At 37.3% G+C, this 26,380-nt stretch overlaps 3 protein-coding genes across 4 annotated transcripts; all 3 read left to right on the top strand.

Moving 5' to 3' along the window:
• Window positions 1-478: 478 nt before the first annotated feature.
• Window positions 479-9,209, top strand: paplnb (papilin b, proteoglycan-like sulfated glycoprotein). The gene is made up of 19 exons (XM_044107370.1): window positions 479-520; window positions 697-789; window positions 1,839-1,948; window positions 2,130-2,190; window positions 2,286-2,388; window positions 2,672-2,802; window positions 2,896-3,216; window positions 3,766-3,942; window positions 4,036-4,186; window positions 4,266-4,343; window positions 5,374-5,479; window positions 5,586-5,664; window positions 5,999-6,250; window positions 6,587-6,763; window positions 6,846-6,996; window positions 7,070-7,147; window positions 7,440-7,596; window positions 7,683-7,761; window positions 8,325-9,209. The coding sequence occupies exons 2-19, from the start codon at window positions 736-738 to the stop codon at window positions 8,628-8,630; spliced, it is 2,571 nt and encodes an 856-aa protein (XP_043963305.1). The 5' UTR covers window positions 479-520; window positions 697-735; the 3' UTR covers window positions 8,631-9,209.
• A 448-nt stretch (window positions 9,210-9,657) lies between these two features.
• erh (ERH mRNA splicing and mitosis factor) lies at window positions 9,658-11,869 on the top strand. Its single transcript, XM_044107369.1, has 4 exons — window positions 9,658-9,822; window positions 10,259-10,346; window positions 11,009-11,129; window positions 11,220-11,869. The coding sequence occupies exons 1-4, from the start codon at window positions 9,820-9,822 to the stop codon at window positions 11,320-11,322; spliced, it is 315 nt and encodes a 104-aa protein (XP_043963304.1). The 5' UTR covers window positions 9,658-9,819; the 3' UTR covers window positions 11,323-11,869.
• A 172-nt stretch (window positions 11,870-12,041) lies between these two features.
• smek1 (SMEK homolog 1, suppressor of mek1 (Dictyostelium)) lies at window positions 12,042-25,883 on the top strand. 2 transcript variants are annotated; one of them, XM_044107368.1, is made up of 16 exons: window positions 12,042-12,407; window positions 12,910-13,121; window positions 13,385-13,440; window positions 13,533-13,631; window positions 14,411-15,028; window positions 15,618-15,695; window positions 15,802-15,918; window positions 17,384-17,500; window positions 17,595-17,726; window positions 18,583-18,685; window positions 18,777-18,935; window positions 21,277-21,446; window positions 22,045-22,187; window positions 22,695-22,885; window positions 24,122-24,333; window positions 24,731-25,883. In XM_044107368.1, exons 2-16 carry the CDS (start codon window positions 12,980-12,982, stop codon window positions 24,848-24,850), a joined length of 2,457 nt encoding a protein of 818 aa, XP_043963303.1. In that variant the 5' UTR covers window positions 12,042-12,407; window positions 12,910-12,979; the 3' UTR covers window positions 24,851-25,883. The 2 variants fall into 2 exon arrangements, with proteins under 2 accessions (XP_043963303.1, XP_043963302.1); XM_044107367.1 differs by having other exon boundaries at window positions 12,042-13,121.
• The last annotated feature ends 497 nt before the right edge of the window (window positions 25,884-26,380 follow it).

Here is a 26,380-nt window from a genome sequence, read left to right as displayed (position 1 = left end):
CTTTTAGCCCACAGTACATCATCTGGTCAGACTATTTAGGTGTTTTCTACAGATGGGTGTAGTTAATGTTAATAAACCAAAGAATATAGCTAATGTCAGGTGATTTGTGATTTGGCAAGAGATGCAATTACGTTTTTAGATAGGATAAAGTTGGTTTGCTAAATCCATTTGCATATTAAATTATTTGAAAACTGCATTTTATGTTTATTTCATGTTATATTTGATTTTAAAAATTTAACTCTAAACATTTAAGGTGCATGCAATCCTGCATATAACAAGGCAAATCCTTTTTTTATGGGGACGTATATACACAGTGCTAAAAACAGAAGCTAAAAAAAACTTTTTTTCTGGAAAAAGAAAGTCTTCTTGAATACTTGTAACTTGACACTTTCTGGGCTGCGGTTTTGGCAAGCAGACCAGATGAGAAGATAGAAATCAGTGTGTCTGTGCCGTCTTTCATCTTGTCGATCCACGTTCCTCTGTGGTGCTGATCTACCAGCTGGTGATTCCCTTAAACAAGGTAAGGCAGCATTACCTTTAAACACGTTTTCACCTTTCTCTTGTATAAATGACATTTATTCAGCATCACCATATAAATCACTTCCAGATGTGGATGAAAATTATGGTGAACCAGTTATAACAAAAGTTGAATGCATGTTTGCACGTCTTTGCATTGACATTTGAATTATTTTGCAGCTTTTCTCATTGATAGTTTATGAGAGGCTTTTGGTGAACATGAACATCCTGCAAGTCCTTGGCATCCTGCAGCTGGTTGTTCCTGCTTTTACAGTAAGTCTAATTTTTAACACGTTTTATTAAATACCATGTTTTTATTGTTTTTTATTGACTCCATGTTTGAGTCAATAATAGTTTTTTATACAGTTCATAGTAAACTGAAAAAATAAATCTAGCACTTATGGACTACATTTTTTTTTTAATTTAAATAAAGCAATATGAGTAGTTTTTTTGTCAAGTGCAGTTTTAAATTGCAGAATATGATTTGATTTGTTCTATTTCTGTACTTACAACCTGGTCCTTCTAGTTCTATCCACTCTAGGTAAAAAGGTTTTGTGCGGTTTAAAGGAAAAAATCTTATTTTTTGTGTAATCACTGCTAATGTCAGTGACATGCTACCTTCATCATCCACCCATCCATCAATCCGTCCATCCATTCATCCATCTGTAGAAAAAAGCCACGTTGACACTGGTAGAACATTTTCTACCCCAGTCAGTAAGGCCACATTCGAGTACCAATTTACCATTCAGCTGCTACAAACCAAAGCATCACCATTCAATATTATTAGTCAGCTAGTCTATATTTTGCAAATCTTAAATTTGACCTTTTATGCTTAAGTTCCCTTTTATGCAGATGTGTTCAGATTTAGGGTTAATTCTATAAACAATACTAATTCGTCTAGACAAGGTTTTGTTTTCCTCAAATCATTATAGTCTAAAATATCCTGAATAATAAGACAATTTCACAAAGGAAAACAAAAGTGACAATTTTACTAAAATATTTTGCTTGTACTTTAAGTTTTTTCAAATAAAGTGTGCTTTTGCTATCATAACACAAGTAATTGTGATTATATGCCAAGGAGCAAGTTTGTATATTCATTATGCAACACACAGGGGTTGGTTTGTGGTTTTAAGTTCCAGCTTCTATTTTAGTCTCATTGTGCTCTCACACTTTGGCTTGTTGGTTTGCGGTGGCTTGGATTTGATGCGAGGGAAGCAGCATGTGTTCCAGAGGCGGCACAAAGAAGCGGCACGAAAACCCTATTTTTATTTTTAAAATGTAACTGCATGTCAATTTTTTTATTTATGCATTTATTTTGGCAGGTGACACAGCCGGTAAATGACTATTGGGGAGAGTTTGGGCCCTATGGCCCTTGCAGTCGAACCTGCGGCACCGGAGTGGCAATGAGAACCAGGAGATGTATTACTTCAAGGTAGGATATTTAAACATTAACAGTGAGAATAATATAATATAATATAATATAATATAATATAATATAATATAATATAATATAATATAATATAATATAATATAATATAATATAATATAATATAATATAATATAATATAATATAATATAATATAATATAATATAATATAATTTCTCTCCTGCAGGACAGATGGAGGACACAACTGTGTAGGATCCTCCAAATCATTCCTCACCTGTAATACTCATGTAATTACATTAACTCCCTTTAAAACAAACTCAGTGGACACAGGAACACAATTTGAAATATTTAGATTTACAGTGTTTTTGTTTTGTTCTGAAAGGCCTGCCCAGTTGGATCAAGAGACTTCAGGGAGGAACAATGTTCAGAGTTTGACGGAATGGACTTTCAAGGAAAACGACACACATGGGTCCCTTATTATGGAGGTATAGTCTCCATTTAAGGCTCTTAAAAATCTTTCGCCAGCATCAAGAAGAAAGAAAAGATTTTACATAAACGTTTCTGCTTTAAAGTTTGAATTTTTATCACAGAGTTGGATTAATATTTCACAAACATTCTACTACGTAAAAGTTTGATTAAAATGCTGATAACAAACATAGTGGGGATTATAGTGTACAATGTTTTGTTTCAAATTACACAGTATTCCAGGAACAAAGTGTGTAAAGCTCCTGATTCAGCATGTTGCTAATTAATCCTTTAATATTCCAGCTTCTAATCCATGTGAGCTAAACTGTGTACCAAGGGGGCAAAACTTCTTCTACCGCCACAGGCCCACAGTGGTGGATGGGACCCCATGCTATGTGGGGCGCACTGACATCTGTGTGGATGGAGTTTGTCGGGTACGATTTGAAGCCCACTTATGTAGTTTTCCATTTCAAAGACTTCACGCTTAAACTTATTTGTCATACTGTTGATATGTTGTCTTTTTCCAGCTATTGGACCATAGAGAATTTATGGGTTTGGATAACGACACAGTCTCTGTCCACTCCTCTGCTCCTGTTGCTGTTTCCCCCCATCCAAGAGACACACGCACATACATCTACAGGGCCGGGGTTTACGGGGAGTGCTCTGCCACCTGCGACGGAGGCATGCAGTACCGCAGCGTGGAGTGTTGGGTCCAGGACCCGTCAAACCCCCATGTGGTCGATGAGTCATACTGCATCACACAGCGCCTGCAGAGGCCACAGAGTCAGCAGGCGTGCAGCATGCATCCATGTGCTGCAGCAAAGTTCAGCGCCTCCAGCTTCAGTGTGGTTTGTATCTCACAATGTCGATTTTTGATAGGTGTCATAGAAGCTAGAATAAACTTTTGCTTACAGTGCCTTGAAAAAAAATGCCATTTAATAAATGAAAACCTGAAAATGTAGTGTGCATTTGCATTAAATCCCCCTTTAAGGAACTTTTTAACTTTTTTTCTACAAAAACACAGCTCCACATAGCTTCTTTTGAGATTCTGGCAGTATATTATTGTTGTTCTGCATGCTATCAAAACTCTGGTTTTACCTTTAGATTTCCCTGTTCTGACCAGCATCTCTTTCCCCACTGAAAAAAAACAAAACAAACAAAGTGCATTTATAAACCAGCTGAATTTACACTGACATTTAATTACTCATAGGTAACAAATGGACTATTTTCTAATTTGGTAAATTCTGAATTGATCAAAGTTATCACAGCAAAGTGGCCTGAAAAAGTTTGTGATTTTAACCTAAGAATATGACAAATTAAAGCACTATTGTAGTAAATACATTTTGTTATAACATAACTGCATAGACAGCCAGTTTGAATCTGTAATTGGTTGTCAGTGTTCAGTGACCTGTGGTGAAGGGCAGCAGACGAGGGAGGTGGTCTGTGTGGGAGCGAGAGGAGAACACCTGCCTGACCATGCCTGCAGAGGACTGGCCAGACCTGCTTCTGTCCAGACCTGCCGCAGACCTGCCTGTCCCACACACATTTCCTGGCATGTGACAGAGTTTGGACTTGTAAGTTTAAGAGGAATGTCTCTGCAAATGCACTGTTAAAAAATGTAATCCGCATGAGTATTTCAGCATTAATAACTCGTCTTAAATCCGCAGTGCTCTAGAAGCTGTGGAGGTGGTGTGAGGGAGAGGAAGGTTGGCTGTTTTGATGCAGATCTGAATCCCTTCTCTGAGGATCACTGTGGATTTGACAGCAGACCTATGTCTGTCGAAACATGCAATGCACAACCCTGTAACAGACCACAAAGTGAGCCAAATGTTGACTGTGGTGTGTTTTGGTTGGAATATTTGTGCTTTTCAGCCATCATAGCCTTATTTCTCGCCAGCGGTTCCAAGCATCCAGGACTCAGGGGCTGGTAGAGGCACCATAAGGTTTGTGCCCCATGTTCCAGGGGAACAGTCAGGTTTGTTACACTCTACCTCCTTTCTCTTCCTTCTCTTGCCTGTGTATCTCTAAATTATTGGAATATTCAGCTATAAACACAGTTAAAAATACTCACAAGCAAAAACCATAAAAAACTTGAGTGCAGCCAAATGTATTTGGTTAATAAAACTTCAGTGAAATAAATATTTTTCAGGGAATAAAAATGTGTCTATTGTTGCTGCTTTCTTGCCAATCAATGACCAAACCTCTCTAAAAAACAAATAGAAAGACCATATTTTTTATTACTTCCTGCATAGGGGCAGAAAGCCCCCTAAGCAAAATTTGACTTGGAGAACCTCTTCTGTTTAACCCTATTTTCCGCCAGCCACCAGATTATACATAATATTTCTTTAAAAATCTTTGAACTTGATTAAAATCAATCTTAAATAAATAGCACTAAATAATTTGTAAAGGAAAGTTTTTTATTTGTATTTATGCAGAGTTTTAATATAGACTGAGTGAAGTTAGGAACAAGGAAGTAATTAATATGGTCGTTTAGAAACAACATGATTTTTTTTTTGACTTGTTAATTTGCAGTCACATTTGAAATTATGATGTTAAAATAACAAACAAGATTTTTCCTCCTTATGAACACAATAAATATCCTTGTTGGGTCTTTTAACTCTTCAATAAGCATTTGCTTATTAAAGATTTTTAAATTTTGCAACTTTCTTTTATTTGTGGACCTACAAAGAAGTATTAAGTTCATCAGTACAAATTTTAAGTTTTCAAAATAGTTATTTTGAGAGGTCAAATATTCCTCGGGGTCACTTGCTGGCCAGTGACCCCTAAGAAGCAACTTTTTCTGGTCACTTGCATGTTCTAAAAGCTATGGTTAATATCTGATTTTTAAATACCTTTCAGAAAAAATAAAACTTTTATTTTCCACTAAATGATTGCAGTATCTCTAGTTGACAATTATAGAGTTAATGGTTATTTCCAATGCAGATTACTTTGGATTTAAGAACAGCAACATTCAGTGACATTGTTATCCTACCCTCTTGTGTTAGGTCATCCTTGTGTGCAGTCACTGTATGGATGCTGTCCTGACGGCCACACACCTGCAACTGGACCCAGGAGCCAGGGATGCACACAAGATGACTGTGTTCGTAGCAGGTGATGTGCTCTCTGGATTCTGACATTTAAACCAGTATTTGACTAAAGTAAGTTGATTTGTACCTGTTACATGTTTTCTCTAATAGAAAGTCCTTCTCATCCTCAGATATGGCTGTTGTTTAGACGGAGTGACACCAGCTCGAGGGTTTGGAATGGCTGGATGTCCTGAGTACCAAACACCTGGGGTAGGACTCAAATTTGGTTGATTTGGTTAGACCTTCACATTTTAATTTTGCTATGTTTTTGTGTCAATTTGCATAAAAGTCACTTCATAAGACTTCAGGCCATACAGTGCCACTGACATGGCAACCAGTGTAAATACCCAAAGAGATCATAAAACGACAGTGACTTTAATTATTTAATCTATTTTGGTAATAGTTCAAAGAGAAGAAGAAGAAGAAGAAGAAGAAAAAAACTACATTTAGAAATGAAATACAAATTGTTTAGCTTCCAATACCAAAGTTTGCTCCATTGAAGTGCTATGTTCAAATCATCTGACTTTATTTGATGTGATGACAGGGTTATGACAGCAATCCAAGAGAGACACTTACATACATCTACAGGGCTGGAGTCTACAGCGAGTGCTCTGCCTCCTGCGATGGAGGTGTGCAGTACCGCAGCGTGGAGTGTTTGGTTCAGGATCCATCAAACCCCAGAGTGGTGGACGAGTCCTACTGCATCGCCCACCGACTGCAGAGGCCACTCAGTCAGCAGCCTTGCAACAGACACCCATGTGCTGCTGCAGAGTACAGCGTCTCCAGCTTCAGTGGGGTTAGTATCTTACTCCATGTCATGGTCTAATAATCACATACATTGGTGAACCATCACACTAAGCTAGACTGTTGTAAAACTGACTTACGAAGCAAGTTTTTTTTCTTCCAAGGCTATATGGCCTAAGTGACTGAATTCCCACAAGAATGCTGTTTACTCATTTCCTCTTGACAGTTTTAAATTTTCTTTCGGCTGAGACAGTTTTCTATTTCTCAATAACTGTGAACAGTCATTCATAGATGTTTTTACAGGGTCTATGCTGTAACCATCTTGACTAATTTGACAACAAAAGATAAATGGATTTATTTTAGTGGAATGTGGTTTTGCCTTTGTCAGTGTTCAGTGACCTGTGGTGAAGGGCAGCAGACAAGGGAGGTGGTCTGTGTGGGAGCGAGAGGAGAACACCTGCCTGACCACGCCTGCAGAGGACTGGCCAGACCTGCTTCTGTCCAGACCTGCCGCAGACCTGCCTGTCACACGCACATCTCCTGGCATGTGACAGAGTTTGGACTTGTAAGTTTAAGGGAAAACATCCTCGGCTCCTTATTACTGCTGTTATCTCTACCTTGTTATCCTCTGTCTTTCGTACTTGCAGTGCACCAGAAGCTGCGGTGGTGGCGTGAGAGAGAGAAAGGTCGGCTGCTTTGATACAGATCTCAATCCCTACCCAGAGGAACGATGTGGAGAAGCTAGTAGACCTCTTTCTGTAGAGTCATGCAACACACAACCCTGTCCAGGAGTACAAAGTGAGATAGACCTCTTTTGAAACCTTCGGCTTTGTATTTATTTTGTGTGCTAATTTTTTCGAATATTTTTTAGCGGTTCCTAGTGTTCAAAATCCAGAGGCGAGAGAAAGTCCAAGAAGATTTGTGCCACATGTTCCAGGAGATCATTCAGGTTTGTAAAAATGCCACTCTGCCTCTTAGCATGGAAGCTGGTAGATCTACCAAGAAAATAAGATGTGAACATGGTTTTCTATTTGATTCTGTTGCATTTTAAACTTTCGAACAAAAACACAAAACCACTGACATTTATGATCTAATCTATTGTAAAAATTCAAATAAACAGTATATTGAGCAAAAAAGCAAATGCAGAAGACCACAAAACAAGATCAAAACAAAGAGTCTATGGCATTTTGGGTGGATTATAGTGAGTATGCTGTGTTTGATGTCATGTTTTCTTGGTTTAGTTCCAAGGCCAGACACATACAGTGAGCGGGGCCCGTACCCTCCTGTGTACGGTCCCCACTGTGCTCAGTCATTTTATGGCTGCTGTCCTGATGGCCACACCTCTGCAACTGGACCTAGGAGCCAGGGCTGCCCACAACATGACTGTGGTCAAAGCAGGTAACCTGCTGTCTTCCTCTGAGCTTTGAAACTAGTTAATAACAGCCAGAGAAATTATCCATTTCTAACAGAGAAATTCTTTATAGATATGGCTGTTGTTTGGATGGAGTGACTCCAGCTCCAGGAGTTGGAAGGGCTGGATGTCCTGAGTTTCAGACAACTGAGGTAGGAAGGAAATGTATGACCTACATTAATAGAGCGTTTTAGTTAACCTCCAGTTCTCAAAGGACTAAGTCCTGTAAGTTTTAGCACACCTGGCTTCAATATTAGTGCATTAGCAGAGCTCTATAAGGCTTGAATGTATGTTAGCCCTGTAGTGGACTGGCGATCTGTCCAGGTTGTACCCTGCCTCTCACTTGTTAACAGCTGGAGATAGGCATCAACACCACTCCCGACCCCAATGGGATAAGGGTGTAAGAAAATGGATGGATGTGGATGGATGGATGGATGGATGGGTGGGTGGGTGGATGGATGGATGGATAGATGGATGGATGGATGTTAGCAAGTTATTCTTGGCAGCTACGATTGTTTTGTACTCAAAAATGACATCCTTTCATTCCAGCCTGGTTCTCTTCTTATAGTGCATAAAAATAGAAAACAAATGTGAGATATAATTATCTCAGAATTTAAAAAAAAATGTATGTAATGTTAATTTACATACACCACTTTCTGTGTTCTAACCTTAACCTCAACTTTCATTAGTTTGTTTTTTTTCTTTTTCTGAACAGCAGCGTCCATCTCGCCCTGCTGACCCATCTAGCGGGAACATTTGCCTCCTGCCCAGTGATGAAGGTCCATGTGACAACTGGATGGTTCGGTTTGTGTATAACTACAGCACTGGCAAATGCAAGGAGTTCTGGTATGGAGGCTGCCATGGCAATGCCAACAACTTCAGGTCAATGGAAGCTTGCAGGAGCGAGTGCGAGGGCGTTTCAAGAGGGCCTGCTCCTGCCAGGGGGGCGTCAAGAAGAGGGTCACTTGGAAGCATTGCAAGGGCGAGGGCTCAGCGCTCACGCCTTCAGCGTACAGAATAGAAAAAGAACTGTAAGATATAATAAATATACTCTTATGTGGAGATTATTTTTAAACTAATTTGAAGAGATTGTAACTCATTACAATATTTTTCAAAGCAGTACCGTACAATTTTATTGTTCCTATCGATATTTTCAAATGAAAATGCTTCTTGAAGTCTTTAGAACTGATTCTGAAAATCATAAAAGGAAAGTGAAACAAAACTGTTCATTCAAAATAGTAAAGCTTGCTATTCTACAAACCAGTTCAAGTCAGTTATTGGCTTGTAAGCTTAATAATTTTTTTATATTTTAGGTTCTGTTCTTCCCTTCAGTTTTAAATATTTATGTACTACCTAATACTGGAATATGTGGGTGGACAGGATTTTGTTCATATGCCAGTTGAAGAAAATTGCCTTATTCTTTATGTCAAATCAACTTGAGATTTTATCATTATAAATTATATACTTACAAATCTTTGTCCTGATTTTGCATTTAATTTGTTTCTTTCTGCAAATGTCTTTGTGATGTTGATTGATCATTGACATACTGTAAAACTGTGAGTAGGCCCAATCAATAAAGTGTTATCTGATCCTCCTGCAATTGGTGTTATTTATCTGTGATAATGTGGTCATGCAATATCTGTAAATGGGAAATTTGTAAAAAGGGGTCAAACACTTGCATTAAAAACTGCAAACCATAATTTAAATAGTTGTTTCATACTTTGGTAAAAGTAGGTTTTGTGCATTCAGTCTTTAGATCTATTGTAATTTTTAAAAAATAATATAAAAGTAATATGAGTAGTTTATTATAGGTCGGTATTAATATTAACAATCTACTCTGAAGAAAATGATTAAAGTTTGTAAGCTTCCAACTCTTAAAGACTACAAGTAATCCATACGTAGTCGAGTGCATAAGTATTAACTTTTTATTTTACATCAGAACTTATTTAGCTAAACTAGTTTCCAGTTGCTACAAAAATAAGTATTTTACTAGTTCATTTGACTTCAATTATTACTTTTAGTTTGAAACCAAATTTTTACTTTGAAGCCGTAATGTTTTACAACCGGAAACACTTTTGCGTCAGTTCCTTCAAGTATTTTTTCTAGAATCCTTGCTTTGCTCGGGAATCTGAAAAGTAGATTAAGCGATTTATTTTCCCTTCTTTGTTTGCTTCCACCGTAAATTTGGAGGATCTGTAGTGAGAGCAGATATGGTAAATGTTACTTGCACGGAGGTTTGAAATTTAAGAAACACTGATAATAAGCGACACTGCTAGTTATTCTGTTTTTGCTAAGCTAGCAAGCTGCGACGCTAACAGTTGCTACTAATTTTAATCTGTCAAATGTATTTTTTTTTTTGCTGTTACAAGATTAATTTAAGTTTGAAATTAACCCCTGGCTTGAATTCTTGTTATTTAGTTTAGCTTCTGTTGGATTGTTGTCTGTTGTATTTTTTATGTTGTATGTACTTATTCAGTCATTGCGTTTAGTCTTTAACCAAAAATGGTCAACACTCGTAATATTTTGAAATGTGCAGAAGCCCTCCATATTTATCTTTGGCATTAGAGTAAATAATAAAATCCATTTTTAGACTATATGATTTGTGGTATATTATTATGTTTTTATTAAATTTAAACTTGTGTTTTTCAGTCGCACACAATTTTGCTTGTCCAGCCGACCAAGAGACCAGAGGGCCGCACATATGCGGACTACGAGTCGGTAAACGAATGCATGGAAGGTATATTTTTTCCTTTTTAAGTTTAACTATGTATACAAATGTGGTTATGAAATTTAATGTTGAATTGGTATACTATAAAGTGACAAAAGGGAATTGCAGCAACAGACAGTTTTCACCCACGTTTTAAGCAAGCACCTGTAGGGCGAAAGACGAGAAGATTTGATGAAACATTATACAGATTCAAAGAAACTCTAACTTACCTCTCACAGCACAGCAATACTGACAGATTGTTATGGTACAGAATCGTACAAAAACATTTACAGGCTCATTTTCTTTTCATACAAAAAATTACTCTCAATATTTCTAAATATTGCAACATTTTAAAATGACAATAAATGTATTTTTAAATAACTACAAATATTTCCTGTGGCCCGGTCTTAATAATTATTGGTATGCAAAGAGGTTAAAATATAGCGGATTAAATTTAAATAAACCAAAAAATATGTTTTTAGTGCTGTTTTCAGTACTACAGAAATCAAGTTCATCATGGCTGTAGAGGTTTTTCCACAACACATTTTTATCAAGATCTTCAAAGATTTTAATTTACTCAATATCAACAGACATCAGGACACTGTTACTGTTTTCCTTTAATCTTCATTGGCACGCTATTACATTTTCCTTCCATATCTTGCTGTTCAAAACTATTGCACCTTGTCTTCCAGGTGTTTGCAAAATGTATGAAGAGCATCTGAAGAGGATGAACCCAAACAGTCCATCCATTACGTACGACATTAGTCAGCTGTTTGACTTCATCGATGACCTGGCAGATCTGAGCTGTCTTGTGTAAGGATAGATTACTAGAAGAACAGACTGTACGTTTTTTGTGGGATGTTGATTGCTCTCTATAAAATACAATTTTTGTTTTTAATACAGGTACAGAGCTGACACGCAGACATACCAACCTTACAACAAAGACTGGATTAAAGAGAAGATATATGTCCTGCTGCGGCGCCAGGCTCAGCAAGCAGCAAAGTAAAAGCATGTTTGACATGTTGTCCTTCTACATGCATCTGAAAGGATTTTAAACCCCTGTACTGCAGAGTGCTTCAGATATGTGTACAAGGACAACACCCTCGGACTGCCAAGGGTTTCATTGTAAATTGTGTATACATTGGAAAATGTGGTGGGGTGATAAAAACATTTCAGGGCTTTATATTGACAATTTGCTATGCCTTGGATCATTTTTGTCATTCCATTACATGCATTTCCAATTTGTCACACATTGAGAATTGGGGTAATGGCAGGGATGAACTTCTCTCTTCAGTACCTGCCTTTGAATATGTTTTACATTATGGTTAGATGGTTTGTTTCTGGATTCACTGCTGGCTTTACATGCAGGTGATTTATGTCTGAATTAGAGTGAAGTGAAAACATTCATAAGGTTATTATTTCTCATTTCATTTTTTTATTGCCATTATGGTAGAAATTGTTTCTTTTTTATATTTTGCTTTATGTAAATGTCAGACTTTTTAAACTCTTGTCTCTCATATTTGAGTTAAACAAAATAAACAATTGTTTTCTGACTTCTGTCTATTTAATCTGCAATTATTGTACCACAACTCTAACTCTACAACAACTAAGCATTTTTATTGGAAAAGAAATCGATGGTAGAAAATGTGATTTTTCTTTTCTTTTTTTGTCCTGCTACTGTCTCTTTAAATGTGGCGGGCTGCCCTGTTGTTGCAGTGTCGGAAACCCCGTACTGCCTGTGAAGGGACCCAAGATGGCTGAAAACTCAAGGGGGGCACTTAGCAATTATCTGAGCAAGACGTCTGAAATGAATGGCAAATAACAGTATAATGTAAAGCGCTATCTTGGATTAATTATTTTGGTCCATTTTATTGGTCTGCACAATTTTGGGGGATGTCCGAGTATTAGAAATGAGAGAGAGGTCTCTCCGCGGCCCCGAGCCAGAACATGGCGGAATACTTGGGGAAGAGACACCAGCTAATGCTAGTTAGCTGGCGTAATATTTAAAAGAAAAGCGGAGACACTGTTTTTGATTTAAGCAGTGCTTGTTGTTCGCGAGTAAAAAAATAATGTTATCGGTGTTGAACAGCGGTGAGTTTGCTTTAGACTGTAGCTCTGTAGTAAATATGTAGAGCGTAGGCAGCGAGCGTACTAGTTAGCTAACGTTACCTGCAAGCGTACAAACTGTACTGAGAGGAAACCAGTGCGTTTTTGTCGAGCTGGATTTATTTTGAATGTGTCTATCTCAGCTGTAGGCGTACAGTTTGCTATGTCTTTCCATCGTTTTTTGTAGAAAACAGACGAAAACGTCAGTTGTCCTTCGTTCAGTTAATTATACTGTCGTTACCTTACCACAATGGTTTCTGTGCTGTTTCTGCCAGGCGCACTGCCTGTATCTCTACGGAGATAAGTTTCGACTCGGCTTGGCAAAATAAAAAAAATAAACTTGTAAATGCACAATCCTTCTGGGAAGGCTACGAAAACCCTCTTTATCTTTGACGATTTTCAAAGTAAAGATCAACCCCTTTTAAAAGATTTTTAACACTTCAGAAGTGGACAGGTGGTAGGGGTTAATCTGCAGTTGTGTTACTAGGTGAAGAAGCCCCCCTGTGAGACCCTAAAAAGTTCGGGAAAAGGAACACCGGTTACAATCACCTGCCAAGATGACGGACACTCGTAGGAGAGTCAAAGTCTATACCCTCAACGAGGACAGACAGTGGGATGACCGTGGGACCGGGCATGTCTCCTCATGCTATGTGGAGCGTTTAAAAGGCACTTCTCTCCTAGTTCGAGCAGAGAGTGATGGTAAGTGAACAACTGAAGGGTGAATTAAAAAAACAAAAACTCAGAAAATTTCAGTAAAAATGTTTAGCTTTTTGATAATCATTTTTATGTTTTTATGTTAATTGTACAGTGTGGTTTTGATTCTGATTTTACAACTTTGAGATTTCCCTTTATGGGATTAATAAAGTACTTTGTTTCTGTACAGTAACAGTATTTCTTAAAAGCAGCTTTTTGGCTTTGTTGCGCATTTTCACCTCATATGTGTCACCTTTTTAATTTGGCAGGTTCACTACTATTGGAGTCCAAAATCAACCCAAATACAGCATACCAGAAACAGCAGGTCAGTACACTACACAGTACTTGGTTAAATTAAGAAATGTTCTTTTCTGATGTGTCCAGGTTGTAAATTTGGGTTGTTTTTCTTTTAAAAAGGACACATTGATAGTATGGTCAGAGGCTGAGAACTATGATCTAGCACTCAGCTTTCAGGAGAAAGCTGGCTGTGATGAAATCTGGGAGAAAATATGTCAGGTAACAATTTTTTGTGCGTGTTTGTCTCTTCTGTCATTGTGTGTAGTGGATATGCGCTAATAAGTCAAGCGGAAATCAAAATCAGCCAGTTTTTGGTTTGCTATCATTGATGTTTGGCAGGGGAATTTTGAAAAAAATTTTTTTCTAATGCTGCTCAATTCATCAAAAATATATTATCATCACATGTGTAATATGCATATCTCTAAGGATAGTTGGAAGTGCAAAAAATTTTGGCTAGCGTATTATAAGTGTTATGCACTTGCTTTTTTCATCAAAATGAAGAAATTCAACCATTCTTTGTCTACAAACAAAGAGCATATAGTTTAATGCTTGTTTAGCTTTGTTGCGCATTTTCACCTCATATGTGTCACCTTTTTAATTTGGCAGGTTCACTATTATTGGAGTCCAAAATCAACCCAAAATCAACCAAATACAATTTTGGCTAGTGTATTATAAGTGTTATGAACTTGCTTTTTTCATCAAAATGAAGAAATTCAACCATTCTTTGTCTACAAACAAAGGGCACATAGTTTAATGTTCAGTATAACAAAAATATGAAAGATTAGCAATACACGATTAAATGTGCATAATCATTTTCTTCTTTCTTTTACTTTTTAGTTAAAAACAACCAAATTTATCAAAGGGCCTTGTGAATGTATTTATTTTGAATGTCTTGTTATTCTTTGTAATTGAATATTACAATTGAATATTGTAGTAATAATATACTCTGTTTATGTAACTCTAATATCTGTTGCTCATCTGTTTGTCTCATCATCAAGGTGCAGGGAAAGGATCCGTCAGTGGACATCACACAGGAAGTTGTGGATGAGTCTGAGGAGGAGCGCTTCGATGACATGTCTTCCCCAGGTTTGGAGCTGCCGCCATGTGAACTAAACCGCCTGGAGGACCTCGCTGAGCTGGTGGCCTCCTCGCTCCCGTCGCCGCTGCGGCGTGAGAAACTGGCTTTGGCAGTGGAGAATGAAGGCTACATTCGCAAGCTTCTGGAACTGTTTCGCGTGTGTGAGGACTTGGAGAACCGAGAAGGACTGCACCAACTGTACGAAATAATCAAAGGCATCTTCCTGCTAAATCGCACCGCACTCTTCGAGGTGATGTTTTCTGACGAGTGCATCATGGATGTCATCGGCTGTCTGGAATTCGACCCAGCACTGCCGCAGCCACGGCGGCATCGAGAGTTTCTGACTAAGACGGCGCGTTTTAAGGAGGTGATCCCCATCTCCGATCCTGAACTGCGTCAGAAAATACACCAGACATATCGCGTGCAGTACATTCAGGACATGGTGCTGCCCACGCCCTCTGTATTTGAGGAAAACATGCTGTCCACCCTGCACTCCTTCATCTTCTTCAATAAGGTGGAGATAGTGGGCATGCTACAGGTGAGAAACAAATGTTTAAATACACTTAGAATACACACAAACCTGTTATGCTTTCCTCAGCGTGAAGTCGTCTGAGTTTTTATGATCAAATGACCTTTGTGTTTTTGCACCATGTCAACTCACCAGTGTTTATGTATTGCTGTCTCCATAGAGATAGAGAGGTGTTGTGTAAATCAGTGTGGTTGTGCCAGAGGCAAACTAAAACGCATATAAACATTCACTATTGACTCAGAGACACTGTGCATATAACCTTTTAGCATAAAGCTAAATTAAAGTTTTACTGTTTAAACAGGTTGAATACTTTGGTTAATATTACTTTGTTTTTGGCCTATACTGTCCTGCAAACATTTTAAACCTCACATTATCTTCTGATAAATGACACATAATCAAAAAGTTTAAAAAATTACAATAACCAACCTTTAGATATACTTTAATTTGTAAGATGCTTTGTTTCTTTTAGTGACATCTCACGATTGCAATTAATCAGCAGATGTGTTGCATGTTGGACTGTCTTAGGAGAAAGTGATGTTGTGATCATATTATCTACTTGCTATTCACCACTTCATAAACTCTGCCCTGTTAATGTCAGGATGATGAGAAGTTCCTGACAGACCTCTTTGCACAGCTAACAGATGAGGCTACAGATGATGACAAAAGACAAGAACTGGTATGCCAAAAATGAATTAGTGATTATCGACTTGTAATGCAAATCAGGCTGATGTTTTTTGTTTTTTCTCATGGTTAAAATAATTATGTTTTTGTATTTCTTTCAGGTAAACTTTTTAAAGGAGTTCTGTGCGTTTTCACAAACATTACAACCTCAAAACAGAGACGCTTTTTTCAAGACTTTGTCAAACATGGGCATTTTACCTGCACTAGAGGTTATACTGGTGAGTAAAATGACATTTATTGATGTTTAGATTTTATAGTAACATCGCAGTCATTAATGTATCACATTTCCTAATGTAAAAACATAGCATACAAAGAATATGAAATAAAGTATTTAGACCAATAAAACCTGTAGAACAGATTTAAATCAGTGTATGCAGTTGCCTTGCAACATATAGTTTACAAAGCTCAAAGAGAAAAAGATGAAAGTTGAATATTTTTTATTTTGTTAAAGCATGGAGCAAGAATGGATTGGGTGTCATAATCTTTCTGTTTTGGGACACTCGTGCGCTAATTCTTCAAAATCTAGCATTTTTCTATCTTCCACCTGAGATGTTTTCAACCTTAAACCTCACAGTCATGTTGCTCTGTAATGTTGCTGCTGTAGCTAAGAGAGAATACACAAAACATAAACAGTGACATTCGAACCATCACTTATACATTACTGTATTGTTGAGTGAGGGCATACTGTTTCACTCTGTGAAAATGGTTGCCATAGCAAAAGTATATTTTGTCTGTATTTGTCTGTACAGTTGTATTTTTTCATCTTTACTAGCTTTTCTCCAATTGGTGTAAACAGTTTCTTTAAGGATTAGAGGCACAAATGGAAATCTGGCATTCCTGATGTATGTCTTAATGTTTGTTTCTTTACTTAATCCAATTTTAAAGTAGTGTCAGTGATAGCTGAAGGTAACTGTTTGTTTCCTCGTGGCTAAAAAGCTTTAGGACTAACTAAAGCATTTATTGTTATTGTGAGTTCTGCTGGTATTGTGTTATTGTGGAGGACTGCAGCACAGCAAGATAGTTGATATCCTCAGAATGAAGAGTTTGTCTCATATTTTTCTATAAACTCATTTCACCAGTGAAGTTTCTAAATACTGTCTTAAACAACAGACAGTGGTGTGTTTTAATTGTTCTGTTTGGTGGAGTAAATGCTATCCTGGGTCCGACTTTCTAAACATAAACGTCACTACATTTTGGTTTTGTTGATCCTTATGACTAATCCCTAGCTGCAATGTTTTGACTCTTCTGTGGCGCCACTTCTTTTGGGGCTCACATCGTATTTTTCTTTTTAAAGGGTAAGACAGAAAGGGAGGAATGTGAATCTTAGACTCAAAGTTCCATCAATAGCATATCTGATCTATTTGAATTAATTTTGTTTTTAAATTAATAAACGTTAGTGCATCAAGTAATACATACAAGCAAAATCAAAGATCTAGTATCTAGTACAGACAAAAGATTAGATTTTTTTAATTTGAAACTGAATTTGAAATATATAAGTATGATTAATTGCATAAGCCTGATCACCTGCTGAGATTGGGTCAGAAAAATACTTAAAGTAGTTTGAAATTCTAATTCCATGTGCTCTATTTTTTTTTTCTTGTTTTCTATTTTAACCTTTGGAATAGTATTTTATTCGTTCAAATAATGAAGCTGATATCTAACAGGCCTTTCTTTGCCCAACAGGGAATGGATGATGTTCAGGTTCGTGGGGCAGCCACAGATATTTTCTCTTATCTAGTGGAGTATAACCCCTCCATGGTACGAGAGTTTGTCATGCAGGAGTCTCAGCAAAATGATGATGTGAGTCTATATGAAAAATACTCTGAAATTAAATGAAAGTTATAGCACTTTCCCACAAGTGGTTTTAAACTCAACCCTTTGTTTGGTTCTCCAGGATATTCTTCTCATCAACCTGATCATAGAACACATGATCTGTGATACTGACCCAGAACTTGGTGGCGCTGTCCAGTTAATGGGTTTGCTGCGGACTTTATTGGATCCAGAGAACATGCTGGCAACCGCAAATGTGAGTTTTCACAGCTTTCACTTTAAGGGTTGGCTAATATGTCCTCTATCACTATTAAACATGTTGAAATTGTTTAACATGTTTAATTGTGACTGTGATGGATTAAAAAAAATCTCTGTTGTCATTATTGCGATAAATACCACAAAATATTCTGATGGAAATATTTTGTCAACATCGCTGATCCCATCATCAGCTTTTAGACAACTGTAATTTTACTCAAAGTTGAGGTAAGATTTGTTCTATTATACAATGCTTTAGTTGAAGCACAGTTTTTTTTTCTATGTGAAAAGCATTGATGGATGCGAAGATGAGAAATTAAGTAAATTTTGTTGTATAGGTTATGTCCAGAAACAAACTTTTATTAATTTGATGGAAAATATAGCATCAGTTAATTCATAGCAGACTGTGACCATTTAAAGAGTGTAAGAACAAACTGTGACTTTTTCCATAAATTCAAGGTACTTTTGCTAATTGAATGAGTTCAGCTTTCCCAACCTAATCACTAGGGCCACTATGCCTGCCATTTTGGTGTTCTGTATTGCAAATGCTAAAACAGTCTTTGCAACCTATTTTTTTTTTACGTTTTACAGTTTTACAGTTTCTAAGACTGACATGAGAATGCTATTTCAGCTGAGAAACATACTTTGGGTTATTAAGTTAAATGTTTTACTTAGTCTGTAGTTATGACATTAATATAGAAGTCACAATAAATCCTTAAATAGATTTGAAAGCAGAAATTGTTTCTCGCAACCAGAATAGAATTTATCAAACCTGCTTTTATTCAGCTATTGCATGTGATCTGAAGTAGACATTTGAAATAAGTGAAATACAAAAACTTTTCTTTTTTTATCCCCAGAAAACAGAAAAGACAGAGTTCCTGAGCTTTTTTTACAAGCATTGTATGCATGTCCTCTCTGCTCCGCTATTAGCCAACACAACAGAAGAAAAACCAAGCAAAGGTACTGAATATTTTTAAAATGTGGCAATTGTGCATTTTTATTTCAAATGTCACGTTATTGATTAGTTGTCTGCATTTTCTGTTGTCTGTAGATGATTTTCAAACAGCCCAGTTGCTTGCCTTGATTTTGGAGCTGCTAACGTTTTGTGTTGAGCATCACACGTATCACATCAAGAACTACATCATCAACAAAGATATCCTAAGGAGGGTTCTGGTTCTCACTGCCTCTCAACACGCCTTTTTGGCACTATGTAAGTCTCAACATGAATATTTTAGCCATTGCCTGGTAACCTATGTACAATAAGATGTGAATATTCCTACCGTTGTAGTGATGCACACGTGTTAGTAGGCCTGTCACGATAGCAAATTTTGCTGAACGATTAATTGTCTCAAAAAACTATTGCGATAGACGATAGTATTGTTTGAAGACCTTTTTACACTGATTTAATGGAAATGACGTAATAATGCATGTGATTACCTGCAAAACATAGATACACTTTATTTTAAACAGAACACCCAACACTGGAACTGATAAACAAAATAAACAAAACAACCAAAAATAAAAATAAAATTGATTCTCAGTCTCCATTAACAAAAATGTACTTGAATAAAAAAGAAATAACATAAAGCCAAAGTGTAAATAAATACTGCATTCAACCAAAAGAGTGCAGATTATAAAGTCAGTTTACCATATTGCCCTTCAGTAATCATTAGTTTTCCCCACTGGGATCTTAACGCAGCCTGTTGAATGTGACAGGTAGCCAATCAGAAAGCGCGGATTCTGCTCCGCGCTTTCTGAGGGGAAATTACCGAGGGGAATCCCAAACAGCTGAAACGGCGCGACCCGCGCCGTGTCCAGCGGACATTGGAGATGATATGTGGAAACAACAATAATGTTTATAAAACATTTCGTACAAAGAATATAGAAATGGTGAGGGGAGGAGTTGGAGCGAAATCGCTACGTTGATGAACCCGGTAACTTTTCAGCTGTTCTTCGTTAACGTGACATAAATAGGTTCTAATGATTTTCATTCAGTCAGGACGTTACGCTGACACTAGAGCCACATGCGTTGCAGATAGATTGTAGTAAAGAATTGATTAATGCCTGGTTTTAAAATTAGTTAGCTGGACTTGTAGCCAGCCATTGGAACCTTGGCTGGCTACAAGTCAGCCAAGGCATTAGCCGACAGAAATACCTAGGATTTCTGTCCAATGTGTGATCTCAGGTTTTGAAAATGGGCCGACAATCGACCGACAGCACTAAGATGGTGTTGTGTGCGCTGGGCATTAAACTAAGGAAATGAGGAAGGGAGGGTCAGTGGAGAGCACCGGAGTTGAGCCTTTTTTCATTTAGCGTCATCAACAGAAAGAGAAAAAGGCTGGAAGAGACGATAACGGCGATAACTAAAATGACGTAGATAGTTTTAATTTATCGTACGATTAATCGATTTCTCGTTTATCGCGACAGGCCTACGTGTTAGTAAAGAAGCTATTGCTAGATGCAGTTTCTGGAAGAAACATAAATGATCAGATTAAAATTGTACCTGTAGAATTTGACTTGTTTAGATGAAAGATGGACTTAAAAGGAAATTTGTGACTTGTGCTGATGTGGAACTGTAGCATTTTTCTTATGGGATGGGATGATAAATATTGGGAAAGTGTTTAAAATTTCTGTAGACAGACTTTAATACGTTAGATGTGGGGAGATTATAGTTGTGACAACATGACCAATTGGATTTTTGTTCTTCTGTGTTTCAGTGTACCACTATTATTTTTGAATAATTTCTGTGTCTTTCTGTTTTAAATTCTCACCACAGCTAAGTCATGTAATGTCATGATTATTATTATTATGACAGGGAGGTATTTTCGCTTACAATACAAATGGGAATGTTCCAGTAAATAAATCCCTTTTTGATTGAGGAACTTGTTCATAATCTAAAAAAACAGCTGCTCAATACTGAGCAAATGAAAGAGTGATGAAAATGTATTCTGTCTTGCTGTTGTTAAATATTGCACTGAAGCAGATTAATTCATTAGTTTAGATGCAGGTGTTAAGCACATGAATAGAAATTATGACGCCAGACTCTGTTGTGAAATGTAGTTCCAAAAATAGTAATTTTTCTTTGATTTATTGTAAGTCATAATTCCATGGTTTAGTGCTAGTTTAACGTATCGCATCAAATCGCATTCTGCTATAACAAATTGCATGACTGAACTGAATTGTGGATAAAGAGTGAATTGTATTTAGCAAGTGTCTCTTACTCGGATATTGTTAATGTGTTGGATCGTTGATGGCACATTGAGTTCAGCCATAAAAATATGTATAAACCTTTAAGACCAGCAAACCTGTGGAATGACAGGTGTCTGTTCTTTCCTTTAATACATGGCGTGTGAGTTTGAGTTGAAATGTGCCATAAAACAGATTTTTGTGCCTCTGCTGTGTGTAGTTTCCTGAAAGGATTTATGGATGCGTGTCAAATGTTAGTGTTTTCCCCATAATTCACAACTCCACGCCAGTGAGTTTGAATGCTATCTGTATCTCAGCTGTCCAAGTTTGGAGCTCTGCATGAAAGTATCTTTCTTCATTTTCAGGTGCCCTGCGTTTCATGAGGAGGATTGTAGGCCTGAAGGACGAGTTCTACAATCGGTACATCATGAGAAACTTCCTGTTTGAGCCCGTCGTTAAAGCTTTCCGCAACAATGGATCGCGCTACAACCTATTAAACTCAGCTATGATTGAGATGTTTGAATATGTCCGTGTGGTGAGTATTGGGCCCACGCAATTTATTCTCCACAAAATTGTTTCCCCTTAAATTGGAAATTCTAATTATCAAAAAATATGAATTGAATTTTATGAAAAGGCTGTGGTACAAGTGAACATAATTTTATTGATTTAAAAGTTTGTTTACTTTTTCTATCAACTTTGATTCACTATTACCATATTTATAAATTATCTTCTGTTTCTTTGTTATGTTCTTTGTTGGTCTGTTTGTTTTGTTCTTTGAATGTTCATATGGACAACTTTAAAATATACATTTCTAATGTTAAATAGAGAAAAAAGTCTTCTCTTGGGTTTAAATAGCCAAAAAAAGTAACAATTTCTCATGGATTACCCACCTCAGAAACCAAAAACAATTGTTGTTTTTTTTAATGGCAATAAAAGTTCCAATATTATCTAATTATTTATGTGATGTTAAAGTTAGCTCAACAAATATGATGCATGCTGTGCTTATAAGTTTATCATCAGTCATAGTTTTGCAGACTGTCTGCACTCTGTGGTTAAATCTAATTTCTTTTATCCTTCTATACTTTTCTTTCCTTCTGTGATTTAATAACTGGTTTATTTTGCTCTCATTCTAGGAGGACATAAAATCTCTGACAGCTCACATTGTGGAGAACTACTGGAAGTCTCTGGAAGATGTAGACTATGTCCAGACATTCAAAGGCCTAAAGCTGCGATACGAACAGCAGCGAGAGAGACAAGACAACCCCAAACTGGATAGGTGAGAAAATCAAGGCGCAGCAGTGCTATTACTGCTACTCCAACCTGAATTGTTAGGAAAGCCTGTTTTTGTCTTGAAAGTTAATGTTTTTGTGATTTCTCTTTCTTCGTTCCGAGGTTAAAAGGTCCAGCATGAATACATAAAATTATAAGTAGATGCTTTGTTTTAGATTACTTATTTTCTTCCTCACAATTTGCTGCTAACTTTTTTTAGCTCAGTACTTTGGGTACATTGATGTCTAAGATTGTTAAATGTTTCAGTGAAAACACAAACTTGAAGATCGTAAATGAAAAGCATTGCTGCAAATTATTGCTCATTCATAATTTCCAGCTGTAAGAGCCTGTTCAAACAGAACCTAGATGATTTCTTATTTCCTTTTTATATGGTTTATATGTTTGTTTGTTTTTTGTGGTTGACATGGCAACTAAAAGGTGCCATAAATAAAAGACTTGCTAAAAAAATTTTTTATTCCTGAGCTAATTCTTTTCCCCATCTGAATCTCGACAGCATGCGCTCCATCTTGCGGAACCACCGCTTCCGACGCGACGCACGGACGTTAGAGGATGAGGAGGAGATGTGGTTCAACACAGATGAAGATGACCTTGAGGATGGTGAGGCCGTTGTTCCACCCTCCGACAAGATGAAGAGCGAAGAAGACCTTATGGAACCTATTAGCAAATTCATGGAGAGAAAGAAATGTAAGTATCAGAAAATGGCTCTGCAGTACGCCTGAAGATAATAGTACGCTGTAGAAATTAGAGGACCAGCTAGAATAAATATGTACTGCAGGTTAGCCATTTTAATGTTATATTAAAGGTCATGGCGAATAATAAAGGTTTCTAAAACAGGAGTACATTTAGTTTTGGTCAGTTCAATTTAAAATCTGAACTGCTAAGTCAAACCTAAAATAGATTATTGTTCGCCAATTCTTTAAACTACAACTCAAACTACATATTTACAGCCTGTTAGATAGAGTTAAGCCTGATTATTCTATACAGGAAAAACAGAGAAATATCCCTTTACACAAGTGCTGAATCAGATGGAGACCCTGGCGTTCTTAACCATTGGTCCCACGAAATTGGTAACCAAGAGAAACAAAAGAAAAATCACATCAGTTATGTGCCACCCTTGTCAAAAAATACTGCATCATTATACCAACCCACATTAGTAGGAGTGCGTAGCAACTCTTAACAGACTATGAGAAGACAGTGGTCCTGGTAGGCGATGGAGATGATGCAGTTCCCACAACTTCTTACAGTGTGTAGTTCTTAAGAAAACAACACTAAAGTGGTTCTAAATGATGTGTCAACAATTGTTTTATGGCTAGCGTTGTTTATTGTGTTGACTAATTTGTTGCAGGCCTCGTATATAGTGGGTCACTTAGTTTTATTAAACAAAAGAAAACTATAAATAAAAACAGCCTTAATAAACTAAATCAGAATTTGATTTCAATGAGTAAAGACCATTTGTTAATTTCTTTTAAATGCCTTTTAATTGTATTTACCAAACAGTTGTATATGAAATCTTTTCAATTTGGTGTATATACTTGTTTGCCATTAATCAAAAGAAGAAAAAAAAATTGAGCGATGAGAAGCCATGAGCTCAAGATATATTCATCCATTTTTTAAAGTGGACCAAAATATGCTTAGTTTATAGAAAGTTCTTCTTAAAATATCTTGTTAGTAGACCTGTGAAGATTCTCTGAGGTGCAATTTCACTGTATTACAAAAATGTATTTTTAATAGTGTTTTGGGTTTTTATCTTTAAACTAATTTGAGGAATTTTGTAACCTGGACTTTTGAAGCAAAATTGCTAGTCCATAATTTCTCAGCTTTCCTCTTTTACGGAAAACAGCCTCTTAGTCACTTCCTCACCCTAAAAATGTAAGTAGTTTGGTGAGAATAACTTTTCTCACCTTGTCATGTTACCCACAGTGAAAGACACGGAGGATAAAGAAGTATTGGGCAAGTCGAGTTTGTCAGGCAGGCAGAATCCCAGCTTCAAGCTTTCCTTCTCTGGCTCCACTAAGACCAGTCTGGCCAGTCCTCCTTCATCAGCATCACTGAACCCAGGTTCTCCAGGATCACCAGGATCTCCCGGCTCAGGGGCACGGAGCTCGCCCCCCATGACAGCTGTAACCACAAAGGTATTTGTTAAAACTTAAAAAAAAATTAAAAATATCAAAAATTAATTAGCACGGCTTTTGAACACCCTCTAGAAAAGAGAGTGAATAAAACTTGTTAAAACTATGAAGCTTCACACCTAAACTGTTAGTTTTCACACAGAACCTGCTTTTAATTGCAAGCACGAGCAATGTCATTTGACGACTTTACAGGTTTTTTTTTTACCAGATAATACACACATGAAAAACAATAACGCATAAATCTGATGCCTTTTAGACTAGCATGTTGCTAAAATAGAAGTTCTGTTAGCGGCAGCTTTTTGAGGAAACACTGTTTAAAGCCAGCAGTGTCTGCTGAACTCCATTCTAAACTTTTTATGTACGGTCCTTTGATTTATGGCATTTTGCTTGTCTGCTGCAGGGAGGTTTAGTGGGACTGGTAGACTATCCGGATGATGATGAAGAGGAGGAAGAAGAGGAGGACGGAGAAAGTAAAGAGGATGCTCTGCCGCCCACAAAAAAATCCAAACTGAGCTCGTAAAGAATCACTGTTGCAGCTTTTACTCCACTCAGACAGTCTCAGAACATTGACTCTTCACAGGAATGATCAAACTTGCAGACAAATTGAATGAATGAAAGCTGCCCCTCATTGTGAGAGGGCGGCCCAACGAGGAGCAGACTGCTGATGGATATAAAGCCTTCTCAGATTCTCCCAGTTCATAGAAGTGCCAATCAGGAGAGCAAGAGTGGACAAAAACCGTCTGAGAAGTGGAGCGGACGTGAAACGTTTTGGTGGATGATAGAGCTCCCACGAGAGAGCCTAGTTGTTGTTTGGTGATTTCTCAACTGGAGGAAAAAGACCACATACTAATACAAATGTACACACAGAGCATATGTGCTCGGACCATAACCCACTGCCCCCTCCCCCTGCCCCCCACTCAGGGAAGGACATCACAGCGACCCAGATGGGTCAGCCAATTCAGACCCACACCCACCTATTGCACCCCATTCCCTCCCTAGAGTTCACTTCCTCACTGTTCCTTTCTGCTTCCTTTTCTTCTGCTCTCGTTTCCTTCTCTTCGTCGGTTGCTTTTTGTTCCCTTTTAAGTTAGTTTTTAGGACCAGATGGGAGGCAGCACGAGGCAAACACCTGCCCTTGTTGTCATTTGATGTCATCAATGTTGTTGCTCCTCAGTGGACGTTCTTTCTCTGAAGAGAAAAAAAAAAAGCCAGCAGTTTTTTTTTCATGATTTTCCTTTTGTTCTCTATTTGTCTCTTCCTCCTGTTTTTTGTAAATGACAACAAAAAAAGACCTGCCTTTAAATGTTCAGGACGTTTTCAGACACACTTGAACAGGTTTTTAAAGACCTCAGTAGGTGAGCTAGTTTTACCCTTTTTTGCCCTTTGAAACTGCAGATTTTTTGGAGAATTTGTAATCCCATCTTGATTAAAGATTGAGTGGAATTCTAGATGTGATGATTTTTTTGTCATATCTTCTCATTTTTTTTCCTTTCAAGAGTGTACACTTAGTTGTTCGGAAAATTTGGGACCATTAAAAATGATCTTTCCTGTAAGATGTCCCCTATCTTTGTCCTGAGAAGTCGGTGTTTCTTTGTATCCAAGATTTGATCTTTTACTGATGTTTTCCCAGAACGATGCCAAGGCAGAGCAGAAAAGAACAGCGCAAGGAAAATGGAAATATCTGTTTTGACACATTAACATTTCAATTGTTATTCTGTTTCAAATTGCTTGTTCTGCAAGTAGAACAGTGTCAAGTCATCCTCTGAGCCCTTACAGCTTTAAAGAAACCAGTTTTGTGAGATTTTTGGATGCTGAAGTCTTTATGATCCACCAGGTGGCGCCTTAGGTGCATAGAAAAGCTGGCCTATGATTATTTCCACTCGAAACATTTCTTCTGCACTTGAGTCAGCAGCAGTGAATGTGTGTATATCTGTAGTGTAGATACAGCTGCTTTATCACTGTCATTGGTTAGATTTGCACATTATAATAACCCAGAAAAGACATTACAAACATCTTCTATTTAAGGTCAGATTATTGTACCTATTGCAGT

Source organism: Gambusia affinis, linkage group LG22, assembly GCF_019740435.1.
Source record: "Gambusia affinis linkage group LG22, SWU_Gaff_1.0, whole genome shotgun sequence".
Classification (NCBI taxonomy): Eukaryota; Metazoa; Chordata; class Actinopteri; order Cyprinodontiformes; family Poeciliidae; genus Gambusia; species Gambusia affinis.
The sequence above is the reverse complement of the archived record's forward strand: the minus strand, read 5'-3'. Positions and strand labels throughout refer to the sequence as shown.